The sequence below is a fragment of the Lates calcarifer genome, linkage group LG20 (assembly GCF_001640805.2).
Source record: "Lates calcarifer isolate ASB-BC8 linkage group LG20, TLL_Latcal_v3, whole genome shotgun sequence".
NCBI lineage: Eukaryota > Metazoa > Chordata > Actinopteri > Centropomidae > Lates > Lates calcarifer.
This window is the reverse complement of record NC_066852.1, coordinates 11,664,050-11,685,288: the sequence shown is the minus strand read 5'-3', so window position 1 is coordinate 11,685,288 and position 21,239 is coordinate 11,664,050. Positions and strand designations below refer to the sequence as shown.

The window sequence follows — 21,239 nt, the reverse complement described above, 5'->3', positions numbered from 1 at the left end:
CCCCCCCCCCCCCCTGTCAGAGTCACAGAGTGTGCTGCCATGATGTGCCCACTGGCAAAGCCTACCGCCTCTCTATTCTCTCCCTCTGTCTCGCCTTCTCCTGCTCTTTGTTTCTTTGTATACTTTACACAATGCACATTTATCTCCGCCACTCCTATTATCTTGTTATTACATTGTAGATAATGTCATTCCAGCACTGTCTGGATGTCTGATCGTCCCTTCTGTGACCCCTCATCTTTACCTCCGTCTTCCTCACCCTCCTTCTCTCTGATGGTGAATGGTGTTGGCAGCTGTGTTACGGATACAGTCTCAGTGAATTACTGCCCTGTCTCTCTTTTTGAGACTTGATATGACGGGGCATCATACAGCTCACACACATGTTTGTTACAGACACACTCTAGGTGCGACTTATATGTGTGCCTCCAACCAAAAAAGAAAGGCGTTTGTGAATGTGTCTGTCTGCCAGGCTGATTCACTGAGAAGACAGCGTGGGAGTCTGTCAGGGTGTTTGTGAACTTGTGTGTGTGTGAGTGTGTAGTTGTGTTCACACACCTATAACGTGAAGCTGTCCAGACACCTCCTTTGAGCCAAAACTGTTGGTGACCTCGCAGGCGTAGCTGCCGCTGTCCTCCTGCCTCAGGTCACTGATGGTCAGCCCTGTCAAACGCCGTGTCCAGCGGGCATCTGAGGGCAGCGGGCGACCATCTTTCAGCCAGCGCACGGTGGGGCTTGGGTAACCTCCTGCTATGCAGGGAAGCTCGATACTCTGGCCAGCGTGCACCTCCCCTGCTTGGAAACTGTCCAGGATGGTGGGCGAGGACTCGTTGGGGTCTAGAGGGCAAGACAGGGTTATTCTTTTGTCAGAACAAAGGGAAATATCAGACCAGCAGGAGGAAAGTGATAAGAACAAGCTGCTCACCCATTACGGAGAGCCTGGCTCCGTTGCTTTGCCGTGTCTCGCCGCTGTACTTATGCTTGGTGATGCACCGGTATGTAGAGAGGGCATCCTCCTTCTGAACATCAGAGATGTAAAGAGCTCCGAAGGACGTCAGCGAGAACCTGTTACCTGAGGAAGACACATTCAATAAAGACAACCATTAATTTCTCAGAAACAGAACCATCCAGTAAAAAAAAAAAAACTATACTAAGATGATCATTCTTGTACAAATCTTTTGTGCTCATTGCAAAACCGTATTGTGCTAAGAACAAACAGCTGCCTGAACAGTTGGCACTACCTGCCTGATAATGTTGCCTCCCAAAACCTGGCACTCTCTCAAGGCCTGGAGGACAAACCACGGTCACTTACGCCACCCATAGACAGAGCAGAGGCAGGTTTATTGTCCCTTAATGCCCAACGTAAAACTCTTATGCACCATAATCACGATCTATCTAAAATGTTGCACGGTAACAAAAACTGAAAGGCCAAAGATCAGGTGTGCCACAATGTGATGGGGTAGCTGCCTGCCGTCTTTCATAGTATTTGTTTTGTGTCTCATATTCCATGCTGCTCAGAGAACCGTGGTTATGTAAACAACCTAAAGTTTTCATGCTGTGCCCAGAGAAACAGAGGCAGAGGGAAGAGAGACGTTTGTTTGCAGTGAGCACCAGTCTGTTCAGCCAGGTATTCTCTGCATAACTGTTAATATTGCATGTCTTGTCTTGTATAGAGGTACACATGCACACATGCTCTCTCTGTCTTTCACCTTCTGTTTGCATTTGTTGTGTCTATTTGAGTTCAGTGGACCTTGTACACAAAGCCATTCATTTGCCCAGTCTATAGCAGCAACTCTGTGTAATGGCTTCAAAATGGTTGCTGCAATGGAATAAAAACTTAGCTTAGGGTTTTCGACACTGATTATCACCTGTCTCATCCAAGCGACAAGCCAACAGCTGGATTTGTTGCGTTCACATGCACCTGTGTGTTTATCATCATCAATATTTTATCTACAAGCTCCGTGTTTGTCGGGGTCTTGCGGAGTGGGTTGAGTAGGTATACTGAAGGTAGCAGTTATGGGCTGTGCATGTGTTTGCATGGAATATACTGTATGACCCAAGAGGAGGCACAGGCTGCAATTTCACAGCAGCCTTTGTTTGCCCCCCAGAATGAAGCCTTACAGGATAATGAGCACTTTAAGATCGCTACTCCCACAACACCGACGACTCGCCTGTCACAACACTCTGACATAGGCAGGGAGAGAGAGAGAGAGAGACAGAGAGAAAGGGAGAGAGAGTCAGCTGGATCTGTCAAAACCAGACTTTCTGTCTTCAGCAGGAGGCTGAATTCATCCTGTCTTCAGCCCTCTGAAACAATGCTGATTACACAATACACATCACATTATCCCCCCCACTATCTGTCCAGCTTAACTCGGTGGTTCGCTCATGGAATCAGAGTCTATCTTTGGTCGACTCTCTTCATCTCTTTGTGTGAACCCTCTCATCGTCTGTCTCACCCTTTTCCTCTCTTTTTCTCTCTCAGCCTCTCACTCTCAGTCTCTAAGCAGAGTGGCAGACAGAGTAAAATATTAATTACTAAATCACTGTGCTCCCTCAGCTTTTATTCATGCTGACTTGACTAGATAACGAGAAACAGAGCCAATGTGCATCACACACACATTGACACAGGCACACACACAAGACACACAGCTGCAGCAAAACATGCAGACATGCATGCATGCCGGCGCTCTGAATAAGAAGAGAATGTAGCAGTTGGTGTTGCATAATTTTTTTTTCAATTGTGCCACCTTCATATGATACTATAATATTACAGTCTCTCTCGAGGGTTAAGACATTTTTACAGAAATCTATAATTTGTCCTCTGCTTTAACTCATTCATACTTACTAAACATCTAGGAATATGTCTTTTTTGTTAATCTGTTTGGAGAAAAGATATATGAACTCAAACTGCACATAGAAATGCCCTTGTTGGCACTGCACCCATGACTGAAACCCGGAGCCACTTTTGCCAGTGTGTTGACCTGTATTTTAATAGCGATCTTTTAATAGCTACTAAAGCTATCACTTGAGCATATTGTTTTTGAACAACTCTGATGAAACCAATGGGACCATTACATAAAAAATAGAAGCACTCATGGCTCCTCAAAAAAGCTCTGAAGGAACCGTTTACGGTTAAAGTATTTTTTTATCAACTGTAAGTGGTTCTTTCATCCAGAAAGAAGCTCTTTGAAAGAAGCTGCATTGCCTAGAGGATGGTGACATTGTTGGATCTTGTATGAGTTTGGTCAGAGTCTCAATGAGACACATTCATGGAAGAAATTGTCCATGATTCCTAGATGTGGACCAGACGGGAACCATTTTAATGTCTATTTGCGAATGCTGGATCAGGAAAACAGGGCATGATTATAACAGGAAAAATGTTAAATGCTATGGAAAACTGTGACTATTAAAAGTTATTCTCAATCTGTATTAATATGTTAAAATATACAGTTATATTCATCATAGTCATCATCAATCATTTTACATATCAACAAAAACACAATTATTTCCCCTACACCCTCCCATGTAATTTTTGCTTTTAATAACAAAGCCTTTTTTTGGACTCAAAAGGCCATTTTAAGAAACTATGAAACTATATTGCTTTTACATTTGCATGAGTGCATGCACAATAGCACACACATATTCATATTCAGCTGATTCAAATCCACAGACCAGCTGAAAGGGGAAAGTAAAGGAATGTAACCCATGAGCAAGGCACCTGAAATCCACCTGCCTAAGTGACAGCTCAGTGGTGTTATACTGTGACTGTGTGTACGCCATGCTCTGTGATGTGGAAAGGAGGCGTTACACAAACTAATGGCACTGTATGTCCTTAGCAAACCTCTCTTGTCCAATAAAGGTTTGCATTCATTTTATTTTTTAATCCGACAAAATGCCCACGGCCTTGCAGTCACACAACAGGCCAGACCTACTGCTATGACAAATTCCAAAGAGGAGGGAAGAAAAGGGAAAATAATGGAAGTATAAATGTGCGAGAGAGAATAGAAAAAATAAGAGCTTGACAGAGTCTATAAATAGGATATATACTGTAGCCTGTGTGTGTGTGTGAGTTGGTAGCAGCCTCATTTTCTCACATGCAAATGAAGGCGTCGGCGCAAAGATAACGAGGCCCATATTTCCACCTCCTCAGTGGGGCCATTATTTATTGATGTTCTGCATCTTTCCCCCCTCCCTCCCACTCTCACGCTTTCTTCCTCCTCTCTCTGTTGCTAGGGTCTTCTCACTGCCATCCTGTTACGAATTCGGTGTACTTTCAGCAATTATTAAAGCGCAATGTGTTTACAATAGTCAAGGACGAAACAGTGAAACCCTCTGTGTTGTGTGACTGCAAAAACCATGGTGGCAAATTGGTGGTAGAAACCAGTAGAAATTAATGGAGGAAAAAAACAGCATCAGTATGAAGTTGCTAAATATAGCTTTTCAGATGCAAGTAGCTATTGTATCTGATCACAAATATTGTACAAAAACACACAACTTAACACAGTGTCTTTTAGTTTTCCCTTTTCCTGAGCTTAGTTTAGTCTAACTCTGGACCTCAGAATAATGATAATAAGCTTCTAAACCTTCAAGGCTGAGACTTGTGTTAGATGTCAACATGAGGGTGTGAGTCTCACCTCTCAGAAAGCAGTTGAAAAGTCTTGGGTCCTGTTCATTAACAGTTCAGAAACTAACTTGGACTTCTTTACCCTCAACAGGAAACTAATTTAGCTCTTGGAAGCGACTCTGACCTACATGCTTTAGAGGAGCAAATTTCCACACTATCTAGACTAGTCTATTTTGGGTGAGAACCTTTTCCCTCTCTTAGCAGGAATTATCTTGTGACACTAACCTGTCCGAAATACAGCTTCCCCTGTGTACAAAACAAAACAAAAGCTAACTGTATGAACGTGCAGCACTCATAGCTCTGAGTTAAAAAAAAAAAAAATGTAGCTGTTCCTATGGGAGTTCCCAGTATGGACCCCATATCTAATCAGTTTGGAAAAGGCTAATGAGCTATCGAACTCAACATCCCTGTTTTCCTTCTGGCAGATCACTACAATCCGATCCCTGGAGTCTGCATCTTACTCAACACTGTTGATGGTCAAAGGCAGTGGTTCCTTGCCTTGAAGGGCTTTCCCAGTTAAATGAAGGTTAGTGTGTTTTCGCTGCTCATTATGATGACTGTAAGATAGTGTGAGGGGGGAATGTGCCAAAGCAACGGAGGGTCAGAGGTTTTCACTCCTCCACAAATTGACAAAAGGGTTTATCTATTAAAGAGATGCGGTTTGAAGTTATGAGATAAGTGTGAAAACTTGTTGAAATCTTTATAGTTACACTTGAGAAGAACGACAGCAAGGGGTTTTCACTGTCCATCTCAGTAGATGTGCGCTGAAATAGCTACACATTACGTTTGGTTTTAAAATGAAACAATATGTATCACATGTTTTATTATGCATCCACACACTGATATGAGGAGCAAATATAAGATAAAAGATTATGTGTAATTTTCTACCTCCACTAAACTTTGTTCATAAAATTGAGTTGTTCTACAATCTTCAAAACATCCAGTCATAAAGAATTCTTGGCCTGTAAGCTTAAAATATTTATTTTCACTGGTAGGAGTAAAAAATATATATATTTGAAGGTAACTTTAATGATTAAAATTATATTGATTATCAATATTTTCTTGAGTGCAGCAGTGCACTGATATAAACTTGATGATGGAGAAGCATTTTGCTCTACTAGACCTGAGTCTACCTGTGTACTGCCAAAAGGTCTGGTTTGAACTCCAAATATCCCCAACACATTGATAGACACACGAATGAGCACATGCAACACATGAACTACAAACTTAAGTCAGTCATTGGTATTTGCAAACAAATTACTTATAATCCTCCAAACAACAGATTTTGAGTTGTTGAAAAAATGGCTGATGATCTGAGTTTGACGTTAGAAGAATTGCATTCTGTATCTCTGCCTTAAACCCCTTCTCTCAATGGCAAGTTGCAGAGAAGAATTTGAAAGAAGGTGAGAGGAGCGAGAGGAGGAGGAGGAGGAGCGGATCAAAGACTTGTGACTGTCACAGAAAGAAGAAGAAAGAAGAAGAGGAAGAAAAAAAAAACACAGTGTATTCCGGAGATATTCTCTACGGTGCTGGAATATGCTTGGTGCTCACAAATGCAGACATGCCAGGCACACACACACACACACATAGAAACACCTACCAAGCTTAAAATAGGACAAGAAAAATTTTCCTGCTGGAACAAAAAATAATAAACTATGCGTTAAAATTAGCACCATGGAGTCAGTGAATGGCAGTAGTCCAGTTTTTGCGGCAGAGGAATGTGTTAAAGCATAAAATCAGCAATGTTGGACTGAATGACTTGATTTGGGAGAGGAATGAGGATGGAGAGAGGAGAAGAAGAAAAGACAGTAAAATGGGAAAAGCAAAGAGAAGGATGGAGGGTAAACTGTGGAGGAGATAACAGTCCACGTCTGTGTTCTCCCCTCCTTTCAAACCTTTATGCTAAAAGAGGGGTGTTGCATCTGTATTCAAAGCGAGAGCCCACTCAACCCTCCCGTTGCTCTCTCCCCTCTCTCTGCTGTGTACATTAAAAGCACAAGTAGAAGCAGGTGTCAGCCAATTAAATATATACACTTTCCTGGCTTTTATTCTGCTGCACACTTACTTAACATCTATGAATGGCGCCCTCTTAACTCCCTTCAATTCACATTCAAAGCAGGTTTTATTGGCACAACTGATGTGCAACAACTAATTGTGCAATGGGCGCCCACCCCACTGCATCTCCTCCATAAAAGAGACTTTGTCAACGCGACCAAACTGTTCAGACAGAGCACGAGTCACGCTGCCGGTTAAGGCTAACACTGCATGAGCAATATCTGAATCTGAGCATTCGATTCTCTCTCTCTCTTTCCCCCTCACTTCTTCTCTGTGGCTTGTTTCACTTTCCGGAAAAGGGGACCGGGGGGGGGGGGGGGCTGGATGAAGGGTGGGCGAGGTGCGGGGACATTGAAGAAGCTGCAGCTCTGTCATGTTTTCATTAAAAAGCCACGCTTCACTGTCTAATCCTAACTGCTGTCCTCTTTCCTAACCAATTCTGACTGCTTACCTCGTCTTTCAATCATGCTCTCCCCTTCCCTGACCCTTGCGTTGTACACCGACTCACCGTGAGCAGAGAGGATGTTTGAAAGTTTGTGGGAGGGGGGAGAAAGGTGAGGAGCAGACAAAGGTGGAGGTTGTGGACAGGGGAATGAGGGATGAGACAGAGTAGATACGCAGAGAGAGCCAGAGTCCAGTTTCCACTGCGATGGGACCACGTCTCTTCTGCTCCACTGACTGCTCTGTCCCAATTTGCCCTGTGTGACTTTAAACAGTAAACACTGGGGGAGGGGATGATGTGGACAGGAGGGGCGGCCTATCGAGAGGCTGAATGGACAGACATAAAACTGATCGTATGCAAAAAGATGTCGTTTGCGTTGATATAACTCAACGCAACGCTGCGGAGACGGCATGTTCCTCCCCATAAAGCCATCCTACCCAGACAGGCCGACGATGCCGCATAAAGCTAAATGGACCATCTCAGATAGAGACAGCTCTGTGGAGATTAAGCATCAGTAGGAGCATCAGAGGAAACGAGGGATGGAGGGGAAAGAGGGTGGGAGGATAGGAGAGAAATGGGGAGAGATGTAGAAATAGGACTCCATTATTCATGACGTGTGTTTCATGTGCTTGGTGACATCTGGGACAGCAGTGATAATGAGAGTCCCGGGAGAGAGAAACCACATACACACACACACACACACACACACATATAAACGTGCATACACACACACACACACACACACACACATCCCGATGCACTGCACCATACAGAAGCGTGCCACCATGGTCCAAAAACCTACCCTCTACTGGATATCCCATTAACTCCTGTTTAACTGTTAACTACATGTGTGCACTATGGCTTAAACACTGAAGTGTAACTCAGCTCTTTAAAAAAAATGTCATTCGGTGAAAGTAAACATCCGGCGGCAAAAAGCTCTTGCCCCCTCCACCTTGTTTTGATTTAGCTGCAGATAAGAGACAGAGTTGGATATACAGCGTGTGTCTGCCATCATATGTGTGTGTGTACGTGCGTGTGCATGTGTGATGCGGTGTACTCCAGCTTAGCCCATGGCCTGGGGCAGTGAGCTGCATTAGTGGCACTGAGTGAGCTGCCTGGTCCCCCCCTATTAGAGTGCTGGTGGCAGAGGAGTGTCACTGCCCAGCATGGAGAGAGAGAGAGAGAGAGAGAGAGGGCTTAACTGCAGCTACACACACACACACACACACACACACACGTACATTTACAGTGTTTACCAGAAAAGACTGGTGAAATCCCCACATGCCAAATGACTATAAATACACTCGAAATCAAAGACTCAAATATCTTAATCTCACATTTACCAAAATAAATGACAGAAATCAACATCGTCATTGTCATCAATCGTGATATCAAGAGTAAAAATTGATGTGTAAAATCCTCTGTGTTATATCTCAGTGGTCCAAATAAACACTGATCTGAAACCAACTGGTTACTTCCTCTGCACAATAACATTCAGTGGGTAAAGTTCAATGGTGGAACAAGTGCTTGCATGATTTATTTGACTAAAAGAAATAATTTCACAATGTAAAACTGCTCTATTACGAGAAAAAGTCAGTTGTCAAATGAAAGTAGTGGGGTAAAGTCAAGTGAATACCTCAAAATTGCACAGCACACAGTTATCGTACATTACCGGTAATGTTTGAACCAGAATACGAAGAAGAAGGCCTGGTCAGCCTCTGACACTGCTGAAGCTGCTGACATGACCCATGTGACCATAGAGATGTTTTCAGTCACCTTGTAAAACAGATTGGATAATATTTCTGCAGAACACAAGGACTTTCTGTGTTGAGTTTGGACGTTCTCCTGTGTCAGCACACAGTCCTGTCCTCCCACACAGTCCAAAGACATGCAGGTGAAAGTGAAGTGGAAACTCTAAACTGCTTGTAAATGTGAACTGGCTGGTGACCAGTCCAGGGGGTGACGGGATTAGAGCTGAAACAATTAGTTTCAACACCAAATACTGATATTTTCATAATCAATTAGATATTTAAGTTAGTTTGAAATCTGAAAATTCACTTGTTGTGTCTCCTCAGATGTGAATATTTGCTGTCCACTGTAAAAGTATAGAATATCTTTAGGTTTCAGACTATTGTGTGGACAAAACAACCATTTTGAAGATTTTGGGCTAGGGAAAATTGTGATTGTGAAATTTTTTTCCCACTTTTCTGATGTTGCACAGACTATAGAGTAATTGAAAATATAATTGGCCCATTGATTAATAATGAAAACAATTGTTGGATTGACTTCTGCACCTCAATCTCCAAAACCTGGTAAATCTGGTAAAGGGTGCTCACTGTATAGACACTAACTGAGGGCAAAGTCACTCTATCCCATCTCTGCATTTGTTCAGTATTTAAGTAAAATTTGGAGAGAAAAAGACTCTGTTTTACAATCGAACTGAACTTTTGATGTTATTGAGCCACAAAGAAAACATAGAGTGTTATATATCATCCCCATGGTACAGTACAGTATAGACAGTTTGCTGAATTGTTGACTGGAGTCTTAACAGAGTTTTACTGTAGAGAGAAACAGAAGGAGCAAACAACTCATATGCTGTAACCATGTTGAATTATTGACTTGCATATGCATGGCATTTACTATGTACATCCACAAACAACAGCTGAGAAACATCCCACTCTTTTCTTCAGACTTTTCTATCACATTAACCCCAAAGCAGCGTCTCAGATCCATTCACCTTCCCGCCCACTGCAGTCAATCACGGCCTGCGATGTTGATCTGACCTTTATGTGTGTTTGGACAGCTAACACTGAGGCGGATCAATAGGTCTGATTGAGAGGTCATGTAGGAACATGGCACTTGGGTGACCACCAGGGATCCCATTTGATCCTTGATCACGTCTCCTCGCAGCGAGTGTAGAAAAGAAATCACTCAGTCGGTATCTGTACAGTGAGAGAACTATCACCATATAACAAATAATAAATAGTAATAAATCACAATGTGGAGTAGATTGATTGTGCACTTGAATAACAATATCTGATTGTGGCACTTCCAGTTACCCCTAATTATTCCCCTTGCACTATTCTTACCTAAAAATCAAATGTTCATCACACACATTACACATTTAGTCAGAATTATACTTTTAGTTTTAAATGCTGACTATTTGTAATAATCAAATGAAATCTGATGAAAATTTGGAGAACAATATGTTGGAGCCACACTTGAAACCAACAAGTTATGAAAGGATTAGAGGAAATCTCTGCCTTTCACAATGAGAGAGAGACAGAAATGAAGATGGAGGAGGGAAATCAGAACTTCTTGCCGCTGCTGCGCACTGTTGAGTAAATAAGCATTTCCTTAAATACAATTTCTTAGTAGAGCCTGCTGTAATCTCCTCACACTAATCCCTCTTTCCTATAGCCTAAACAAAAGAGTGGAAGAAAGCAGGAGAAAGGGGGTAAAACCTCTTTATTCAAATCCTATTTCTTAGTCCAATCCAGGCCTTATAAACCCTCCGACTCTTTCTCTCTAAGCCTTGACACAAGCCTCCCTGCTCTCGCTTTCCTTAATGACCTGGGATGTGGTTACAACTGCAGATTAACACCTATCCTTTACAGAGCCAGTGAGGAAACATTATGTAGTTAGGCTTATCTGATAAGATACTAGAAATGAGAATAAAATAATTAATAACAGTGTGATCAGTTAGTGTTACTGGACTGTTTTTGGCTGATTAGTCCACTGAACTTTTGGTTAAATACCTTTTTTTGTTGTATGTAATGCATGTTCATTGAAATTTATGAGTGTAGCAAATATAGGCCTTTAAGACATTCATCATGGTACTTCAATAAAGCTAGGCTATGAGGAGACTTATCTCCATTACAATAATGTTTTTAAATTACTGTCATGACATAAAATGAAAACTCAGAAATTCATAAGGATTTATTCCATACCAGTAACATTTAAATCAAACTTTTCTAACCAAAGTTAGAACTGCTTTCCAAGGAAAAGAACAAACAAATACTTGGTCCTATTTTAGGTTTTCCCATCAGCCTTTGCAGTAGCATTATTGCTGTCTTTAAGCCACATGATTAGAAACTTGTAAATCAAAACCAGACTTCTCCCTCCTCTGTCTCTTTCTCAGTTGTTGTATTCTCACACAGCCGCGGCTTGAAGGGTGAGATAGTGGCCAGATTTCCGTCAGAGTGACATGCTCGCAGGGGCTTTCCCATCTCTCCCTCTTTTGCTGATTGACACTGATACACTGATGCACTGTAAACACGCTTGTGCTGCATGTGTGTGAGAGTGTGAGCCTGTGTGTGTTTGATGGAGACGCTAAGAGGAAAAAAAGGCAAGGGAGGAGTGGAGGAGTGGAGGAGTGGAGGAGGCGGCGGCGGCGGCAGCAGCGTGTGTACATTTCTGTGTTAAGTGCACGTGAGCAGGCGTGTGTAGTAGTGTGTAAATAGTCAATAATAGGCGACACTTGTCAGCTCTCTGCTCTGTACACACAAAGCCTGTGGTTGGGCCATTGTTGAACTCCGCCTCTCCACCCCCTTGCCCCCTCCCCAGCCCACCACCGCCCCCTCCCAACTGGGCCTCTCAAGCAGAGATAATTATGCCTATTGTGCCCCTTGCACATACAGGCAACGCGCACCCACTCGCACGCACGCACACACACACTTGTTTGTACTAATTAACACACCCACCCACGTGCCTACTCAACCTAACTGAGTAAAAGATGGCTGCCAGCACCCCATCTGTTCCTGCCCTGCTCTCAGTTGCTCTCAGCACACTGGGGCAAATGTGAGAAGGGCAAAAATATCCAGAGAAAGTGCATGAGGAACAAACATAGGTGAACAACCTGCAGAACAGCTGTTTGTGACTTATCTAGTTGCACTGGAAGCTGGATTTGAGAGGCTCAAAATGAATTCATTTTAATGTTACACTGTTGTTTTGTCATTTCTTAGGTAGATTATTTTGCAAGAAGCTGCTCATTGTTAAGTTCTGGTGTTACTGCCATATGTTTGCATATGTATGCACATAATAACAGCACCCTCAGCTGCTTGATTAAGTCCCTCACTAACCCTGATGGCCTGCTGTGTGCCACATGGGACGGAGGCAGGAGTAGAGGAAGGAGAGGCGAGGGAGGGATGGTATGAGACTCGAGGGTTTGGGAGGGTGGGGGGTGTTTGAGAGAGGGCGACAGTCGATGGGGTTATGTTCCACGAGCCCCGGGGACGCCACGTGCTCCCCGTCCTCCTCTGTCACACCACGTCCTGCTGCACCCAGGCAGCCTGAGCACAACAAGAGGACAGCCATCGCACAGCAGAGCAGAGCGCAGCCTTAATGTATCCTGAGTTAATGTTTAATGAGTGCTCCATATTCAGGCAGGTTCATGCAAAATCTGAAAATGGTTTTATTGTGTTACTTGTGAGTGGTGTGTGTGTGTGTGTGTGTGTGTGTGTGTGTAAGGGCCAGACTGGTACATTTGTACTTTGTGGAAGTGAGCGTGTGTGTCTGTGTTAGACCAGTGTTTACAAGAGTCTGCGGTGTCCCAGACAAGTGCGTCTATTAATGTATTCCTGCTCTGAGTGCACAAGCACAGATTTACAAACAGACATTGTGTCCTTACACAACTCTGCTCTCCATGAGGTCCCTCTGCCTTTGTCACCTCTCTCTACACTGCACCTGTGCGCAGCCTTATGACACCAACTTTATAATTACTGACAACTGAAAATCTGCAAAACAGTGTCTCTTCAGCCATGCTGCTCCAGAGCTTTGCTTTTAAATCTAGTTTCTGTGTTTTGTTTTCTTTTACTAGTATCAATATGTCACTTTTTTCCATAAATAAAAGTAAAACTGACTTTCATTTTGAATGATGCGCTAGTTTTGATTATAAATGCAACTATCAGTTGATTAATGGATTAGGTGATTCATAATTTGCTGGATCCAGCTCTGAAATGTGATCATCTGATACTTTTCTCTGTTGTATATTGTTGTTGACTGAACATCTTTGGCTATCAGTCAGTTAGAAAAACAAACAACATAACAATCAAGTGAGAAAATGATCAAAACATTAGTAGATAATGAAAATAATAAACTGGAGGGAGAGAGAAGTGTAATTTTCCAGGCGTTCCCAATTAACCCCTAAGTGTGTGCGTATATGGTCGTGTATTGTTGTGTCTCTGCTGAACCACCTGACTCCCAGCAGGGACCCCAGGGCCAAAGGATTGATCTGTAACGTAGCCTGTAAGTGACCTCGCCACCCGGTGACACCCATTAGGATCCCACATTCACATTAAGGCCTGATAACTCAGCATTTACATGCTGATAGGTTAAATGCAGGTTAAATCTGCCTTATTTTCAACACCAGAGACTAAGCTAGACTGATATGATTGAATACACCCTTCCTTTCACAGTTCACTGGAAATATACTGTACAAGAAGTGTCTGTTTTACACTAAATCGACAGCTTACACGGATGCAGAACACTTCTGTTTCTTGTACAGTTTCTATTATAGCTATTTAGCACTGAGTTTTATGGCCCTGTGTATCAAATTACTGTGCAAACACACAAACAAGACCAAACTGTGTGGCAGGTGGATTAGATGGAGCATGGTTGGGCATCTTCTGTGGACCACCATGTGGCCGCAGCCATCTGCTGGTCCAGTTTCTATTCATCGGAGCCACTCATTAGCTTTCTGCTGGTTAGACTGACGGCCTCGATCTGCGAGCTGAACCCTCTCTGTGTCCCACTGTTGTTTTCATGCTCGTCCACAAACCCTCCATCTCTCTGTGTCTGCTCCAGCTCTCCTCCTTCAGATCACTGCTCAGACTAGTTGGCCCCCATTGTCTCGTGAGGGTCAGACACACACACACATGCATGCGCTCTCACGTGCACACACACACACACACACACACATGCACACAAAAAGCTTAACCACAGGGATGGTATGGGACGGGAAAGTGAGAGGGAAATAGGTCAGTCCGCCTGCACCCCTCCCCTCTTAAACCCCCTCACTGTCCTGGCTGGACGGGAAAATGGGGCAGGCAAGGGACACACACGCACACATACACACATGCACATACGCATAAACACACACACACACACACAGCTCCAGATGGGGAACATGTGTGTTTGACAAAATGGAACCTGTTGGGGTTCAGAGGGCATGGCTGGGTGTTGTGTTATGTCATCAACTCAACCTTCAGAGCAGTATGTGATTGTGCTACAGATCAGAGGCTGCACATAATGATTCCTCCGTGCAAAGAACAGCTATGAAGTGACAATGAAGCAAGCTATGAAGGAATCACTAATCACTGTTGTATTCTTACTTTGTAGTAAGATGGTGGGAAATCAGAGAGGAGAGAAGTGTAATGGGATTCAGCCACAGGTCAGCGGTGGCGCAAAAGTCGCTTTGAAGGTGGAGGATTTGAATGCATCATTTCCTATGATAGAAGTCAATTAAAATGAGGCAATCAAGACATAAACAAAAAGTATTTTTATGAATTGAAACTGATGGAGAGAGGAGCTCAGATTTGGACAAAGGCATCTCCATCACTCAAATATTCATGGCTGAAATGCACTGCAGGAAAATAAAATAAAATATCTCCTTTGTGTTACAGCACTGAATCTAGCCAATCACAGTCCAGCCTGAGACAAAACATTGTTTTTGAAATTCAAAGAGTTCAGCAATGGTTGAACGCTTTGACTCGCTGTTTGCAGTGGATTTCAGCAGACAATGTTCCACTTTATCGATACAATACCAGATAACATCCCAGGCAGACTATGTGTTACCACGGAGACAGCTAATGGGAACCTGAACAAAATGGGTGAACGTCTGTCTGTTGTTTGATCAACTGGGTGTTTTCCCGTCTTCTGCTTCTTATGACCCTGAATGGGGACAAGCAGGTGAGGAAAACGACGCAGTAGGTGCTTCTGATCAATTTCACCAGAGACTTTTCCTGCTGTGTTTCTTAAGGCGAGCACAAGAATTAGTGACAAGCAAGACAGGCAGCCTCCCACCTGCCTGCATGCAGAGAGCGTTCAGTCACAAAATCAATTTTAATTTTCACATCTTCTTTAGACCTATTCAGGCAGTCCTCTGCTGGTCAAAAGGGGGGGGGGTAAAGCGAGAGCTTTACCAGTGATGTTAGAGAGATAGCTCAGTGAAGAGTTGGAGATCGGCATCAATAAAGTTCCCCACTGTTTATATAACCACATGTATGGATATTCACTGTATGTGTCCATGTGCGTGGTTGCATATCTTTTGTGCATCCATGTGAGAGTGCAATCACAATGTTCAGATCATGAGGTGTTCTGCAGGGGTGTCGTGTTTCAGAGAGAGAGGGGGCACTTCGTAGATAGGTGACCGTGCGTCGATTGGCTGTAAGGGCGATGAGGTCACCAAGTTGATTAGCGAGGAGGTCAGGGCCAAGGTTGAACGCAAACACACTGTGATCTTTCGCTGTGTGTTTATCTGCCGCTGTTGTAGGGGAAAGCTGAGTTCAGTGAGCAGCTCATCGTGTTCAGCATCTGATCCTCACACTCACTGCTCATCAACTGACCTATATACCCCTAATTACACACAAGCAGCCTCACGACTGTATACACAGCAACAGTCCATACATAGAAACCATAAATACACACACTGAGCAGACTGGAACATCCAAACTATATCAGCTATGTTTATGTTTGCAAATAATGGGAAGTCATGTTGTTTTGGTATGTCCCACAAACTATGTAGCTCCTAAATGTAGCAGGCTTTCTGTAAACAAAGACTTGATACAAAGTACAGTAACAGAACTACATGAACACTGATAATGAACTAAAAAAAAAACAAAAAACCTGAAATGTCTGAAAATAACAAACTACTGCAACCTTGGTGCATGTGTATGTGTGACACAGTGTCTCTGTGTTTTGCATACATATAATATAAAACGCCATCTGCCAGGACCTGAGGCCGTTCTTGCCCTACTACCCTCCTTGCTTCTCTTGCTTTGGTTCATTTTTCTCCTCTATCCTTCACCCCCCTTTCCCTACATTGTTATTGTCAGCACTTTAAATGCAGAACCATGTATACATCTCAAACATACTATACATAATCAACCATACATTATCATATAATAAAATACACATAATGTATCTACAAAGAACTAGACAACAGACATAAAGACTGAACACTCTATGTCGCTTTCTCACTCTCTCGCACATACACACACTCACACACGTACAAATGAGGTTAATGAAGATGAATGTGGGGGCACGGTCCTATTGACATCCTGTGTCTCTAATTGTGGCCCTGTTCTTCAAGGACATGGTGCTAAGACAAGCAGGGAGAGGACAGAAATAGATCTGATGAAGAGAAACTGTGAAACAGTCATGCGACTTGGGGGAGAGTCTGCGAAACGCGGTGTCAATCACAATTAAAGGCAGGGTTTGACAGGGGGAGAACTGTATGTGATGACATGGAGATGTAAAAGCAGTGATGGCAGAGAGAAAAAGAAGGAAGACGAGGAAGGAGAGTGAGGGAGGAGATGTGTGCAAGGAGGAAGGAGGAAAAGGAGGAGGAGGAGGAGGAGGAGAGGGAGGAGGAGAGGGAGGAGGAGGGGGACCAGATCAGTGATCCAGAACAGTGAGCAGACAGACGACACGAGTTAAGAGTTCGGTCAAACATAGAGCACAGCGGTGCATCAACCATCTTCACACACACACACACACACACACATACACGCAGAGGATAAAGACACCTAAATTTGACCGTATGAAATCAATCAAACTGCCCGCCCAAAGATGCTCCAAATTCATTCATGTGACATCTTACCTGGGACAATGGAAACAGTGTCTCTCTCCCAGGACACGACGCTGACGTACTCCTGCACGGCAGCGGGGATGAGGCACTTGAACACAGCTACGTTGCCCCGCATCGAGCGCTGGTCTGCCACCCGCACGGTGTAGGGCTCCCTGAAAACTACACAGACACACAACCAAAATTAAGACAGCTGACATGTATGATAAGATTATTTTCCTGGTTGAGGAGCCAGAAACAATAAAATCTAGAATTTTTTTTATAATGACAAATGTCAAACTTGGAAGATATTAAGTAACTACACAAAATATCTTTCATCGTCTATGCAGAGGATGTGTTGACAATGGATAAACATCATGGTGATCTCATCACAATGTGAGCATGTACACAAAAACAATAATCTACTCCTGTTTAAATCATCAAAAACAACACATTAACACTCCAGAGCAAAACACCCTTTCATCAATTACCACAGCTCTCCACATGTATTCATTGGAAATTACTGGCCTACTCTTGTGTATTGTCTGAACTCTTCTAATCCTGCCACTGCTTTCACCATAAATGGTACAAGCCGCCATTAAGCAGGATAATCATGGAAATTATTTTCTAGCTTTGGCATGGCATCATTATGAAAACACTTGTCTACTGTTTTTTGAGCAGAACTTCATGAGGAGACAACAGAGTCACAGCAGCACATTCAGAGTAAACTGAAGGGTTATATCACTGCTTCCGTTTATGCAGGTTCATGCAATATTTTACACTCTGTTGAATGAGCGGGGACTCATTAGCAAAATCACATGAAAGCTAGGACGTATCCGAAGGTTGCTAAGAAACTGGTTCGGAATCCCTTCCCTGGTAACAGACACGATGACAGTATGCATACATTCCTGCTGCAAGAGGGACACACATGCAAGTGCAGGGAAATTTACATCTTCTTTGAATAGATGAGTAGAATGAAACAGATCTATTGAGCTGGTTTGAAATAATATGGAATGAACCACCACTGACGCAAATTTGTTTAGATGTCGCTTTTGGCCGTGAAGCAGTGAAGCTGATTCAAATGCGACCCCTCGTCAATTACTGCCCCTGTCCCTAAATAAAAATGTCCACATCCTGTTTGACCATAACCTGTCAGGGCTCAACAGAGGCCGCTGGCTGCAGGATGTTTGGTCCATGCTAATCCCTCGTCTCCTGAGGCCGGGCTTTTGGGTCATGTGGGAATGAAGGCAGCAACCGGCTGGCATGCAGCTCAGGGTCCTGGCTCAAATCCTCAACTTGGCGCTTGTATTATTAGAATGAATATGAGTATTAGTTCAAGTCTGTGTTGGGAGGCAGAATATGAAAACAGATGTTGATGGCAGGAGGGAAGGGGGAGGGACCAACTGGCCTGAATGAACGATGGGATAGGAAGAGGGGGAATAGATGCAGTGTAACTATATATTGCCCAGCTGTAGCTTTGTTCCAGCTGCAGTTTGATGCAACTGTTCCCTGGCTAAATTTCACTTTCTTCTCCATGTATCTCTGCTTGTTGAAGAGCTGAAGGAAACCCAAACCCACAGAAGTACTATTACTACTTTAGATGAGGTTTCGCTTATTAAAGCAGCCACACGCGGTCTAATCAATGGAAAGCACCAATTAGGTTTGTTAATGAGAGATAATTAAAGAAGTGTGCTGTGGCTATATTTAGTCTGGCACAAGAGGACAGTTTGAAGAACGAGGGAGCAGGGAGGAGAAGGAGGACAGAAAAGAGAATATGATGGCAACAGAGGCGGCTTCTGGTCAAAATTTCCAAAAATAGACTACCTACAATCTCTGCTAGTGTTTATTGGTTGATTCTTTATTCTAATACAACTGAAAATAATCAGTTTCTTCTGGAGATACCAAATAAATCACTTATAGTTTCAAAAAGAGACCTGGGATGTTTTGGTCACTGTTGCTTAAGACAACATCTCCTCAATGTGAGGTGGTGATTTACTTTTCACACCTTGCAAAACTTTAAAAGGCATTGCTTAAAAAAATATCAAAGTGGCTGTGAAGCTCCCGGTGGCTTTGTACCAGGTTGTACTGACCTTTTCTAAAGTGAAGGACTGTCAATGAGGATGAGCCAGTAAAGTGATATAACCTATTGTCACACTTTCTCCTCCTTATCTGATCTTGTTATATCATCTAAAAAAAATCACATTGGAATTGCTACTTAACTCTAAGTACTGTAGGGTCTGTATTTTGGATTTCATCCTACCAGATGGCGTCGTGCTGTAGATGAAGCTGAAGGGGGGTTATGTGAGTGTAAAGTGCAGTGGTTCATCACCAGCTCAGTCAAATAGGTGTGAGTGAAGGCCGAGGCCTGGTGTAGTATGTGATGCAGATGTTCTCTCTGTAGACTGTGTTCTAGGTCAATCTGTGTTCAGGTCGAGACGGGCTATTTTAGGGCAGGTGCTTCTGTGTGTGTGTGTGTGTGTGTGTGTGTGTGTGGGTGGGTTGGGCTTTTTGCAGCTGCCAATCACATCTGCTCTACTTTATGCTTTCACCACTGCCTCTTTTTGCTCCATTCCTCATCATGTTGGGCTCCATCCTTCAAATCCCTCAGTCTTTCTGTGTTCTAAGGTCCATTCCCTCCCCGACTGTCTGTCCAACTCACCAGCTTTGATGCGGATGTTGGGGCTGCGGATCTTGCCGGCCTGGTTTTCGGCAGTGCAGAAGTAGTCGTTGTCGTGGATGTAGCTGTTGTAGGCGGAGGGCGAGAAGGGGTACAGTTGTAGGGTGCCATTGGCGTGCACGTGGCGGATGTGGGGCACGTCGTAGATGTCGTCGCCGGTGGCCAGGTACCAGCGCAGTATGGCACTGGGGGTGCCCCCTGCTGGACAGGGCAGGGACACCCCCACCGAGCTGGAGTAGGTTACCCTCTGCAGGGAGGCATTCACAAAGTACAGCCTGGTAGAGCCCACATCCTCACTGTGTACTGCGGGGGCAAACAGACAATACAATATCACTTAGCAGGCCGAGGCGGGGGTGAGAGGCCAACAATGAGCACCTGTTATGCCTTGTATACACTGTGTAAACATGCAGAAATACAAAAATAACCTAACAGGATTCCATCGCCATTCATTTGAAATAATCAGCATCGTATAAATGGACAAAGACAGACAGAATGGAAATGTCCTTCAAATGTGTTGCAAAATAATCATAACAAATGTATGTCAAATGTCCAGCTGCAAACATCAGTCATGTGATGCAGAAAGCCAGGGATTTGGGCTAAAGCCTGTGGTGGTTTAGGTGGATCGGAGGGGGGGGGGGGGGGGGGGGGGGGGGGGGTTGGTGGTGGTGGTGGGGGGAGGAGCCTGTTACCTTCGTACAGTGTGTGCACACATACACAAACAAAGACAGAGCGAGAGAGAAGAGAGGGAACACGCTGATAGGTTATGTGATTGGAATTTCTATGCCAGACGCAGAGATTTAAGTCTATTTAATCTCCTTACATATTTAACACACACACACGCATGGTCACAAACACAAACACACACACACACACACACATACAGGAATATTCTTCACTGGCATTCAGATTAAACACATACAGCTCCAGTTGAGAAAGGAGAGTGAGAAGAGGACGGGGGGGTCTCAAATTTGGGGTCATTATAGGAAAGATTAGAGGAGAAATAAGTGGGGGGACACCGCTGACGGACAGATGTGAATGTTAACCACCACCGATTCTAAATTATGTCATCTAATACACACCATCCCACCACATGTTCACCCTGTCTTTAAAACGTCAAGATGCTGACAGACACTGATGAAATTAGGATTTTGTCAGTATTTAAAGCATAAAGTTGATTAAAATAAAGGCAATGTTAGAGTTGGATATAATGATATGACATTTTTGATTTATCAAATTACATTCAATTTGATGATTTACTGTTGAATTACTTATTTGTTTTCACTGACATTTGATAATGTAACAATATCTTTTAACAAAATAGTCAAAGGTCAGGGACTCAGATGTGTAAAACATGTCATTTTTTGTTTTTACTTTTGTTTTTTGTTTTAGGACAGAACGCCTACAAATTGTATAACACATAATAAGTTAATACAGTATGTATTTATGATATATACACTAGTGCTGCAGCTAATTATTGTTTTCTGTGTTAATTAATTGATTAATCTGGATATTGTTTTTTGGTCTACAAAATGTCAGAAAATACCTTTCACAGTTTCCTAAAACCCAAAGTGAACCCAATCATCAGATTGCTTGTTTTGTCTAACTGATTCTCCAAAACTGAAAGGTTTCAATTTCATCTCAATTCTCAATTCAATATTTGCCA

At 43.3% G+C, this 21,239-nt stretch overlaps 1 protein-coding gene across 3 annotated transcripts in view; it reads right to left on the bottom strand.

Moving 5' to 3' along the window:
- LOC108893861 (cell adhesion molecule DSCAML1) overlaps positions 1–21,239 on the bottom strand; it is a 51,107-nt gene that overhangs the window by 22,154 nt on the left and 7,714 nt on the right. For all 3 annotated transcript variants that reach the window (XM_018692276.2, XM_018692277.2, XM_051078633.1), the window contains exons 2-5: positions 19,559–19,879; positions 16,936–17,082; positions 920–1,066; positions 553–831 (exon numbers count right to left, since the gene is read on the bottom strand). In XM_018692276.2, coding sequence (XP_018547792.1) covers positions 553–831; positions 920–1,066; positions 16,936–17,082; positions 19,559–19,879 — 894 coding nt within the window. The remainder of the gene's footprint in view (positions 1–552; positions 832–919; positions 1,067–16,935; positions 17,083–19,558; positions 19,880–21,239) is intronic.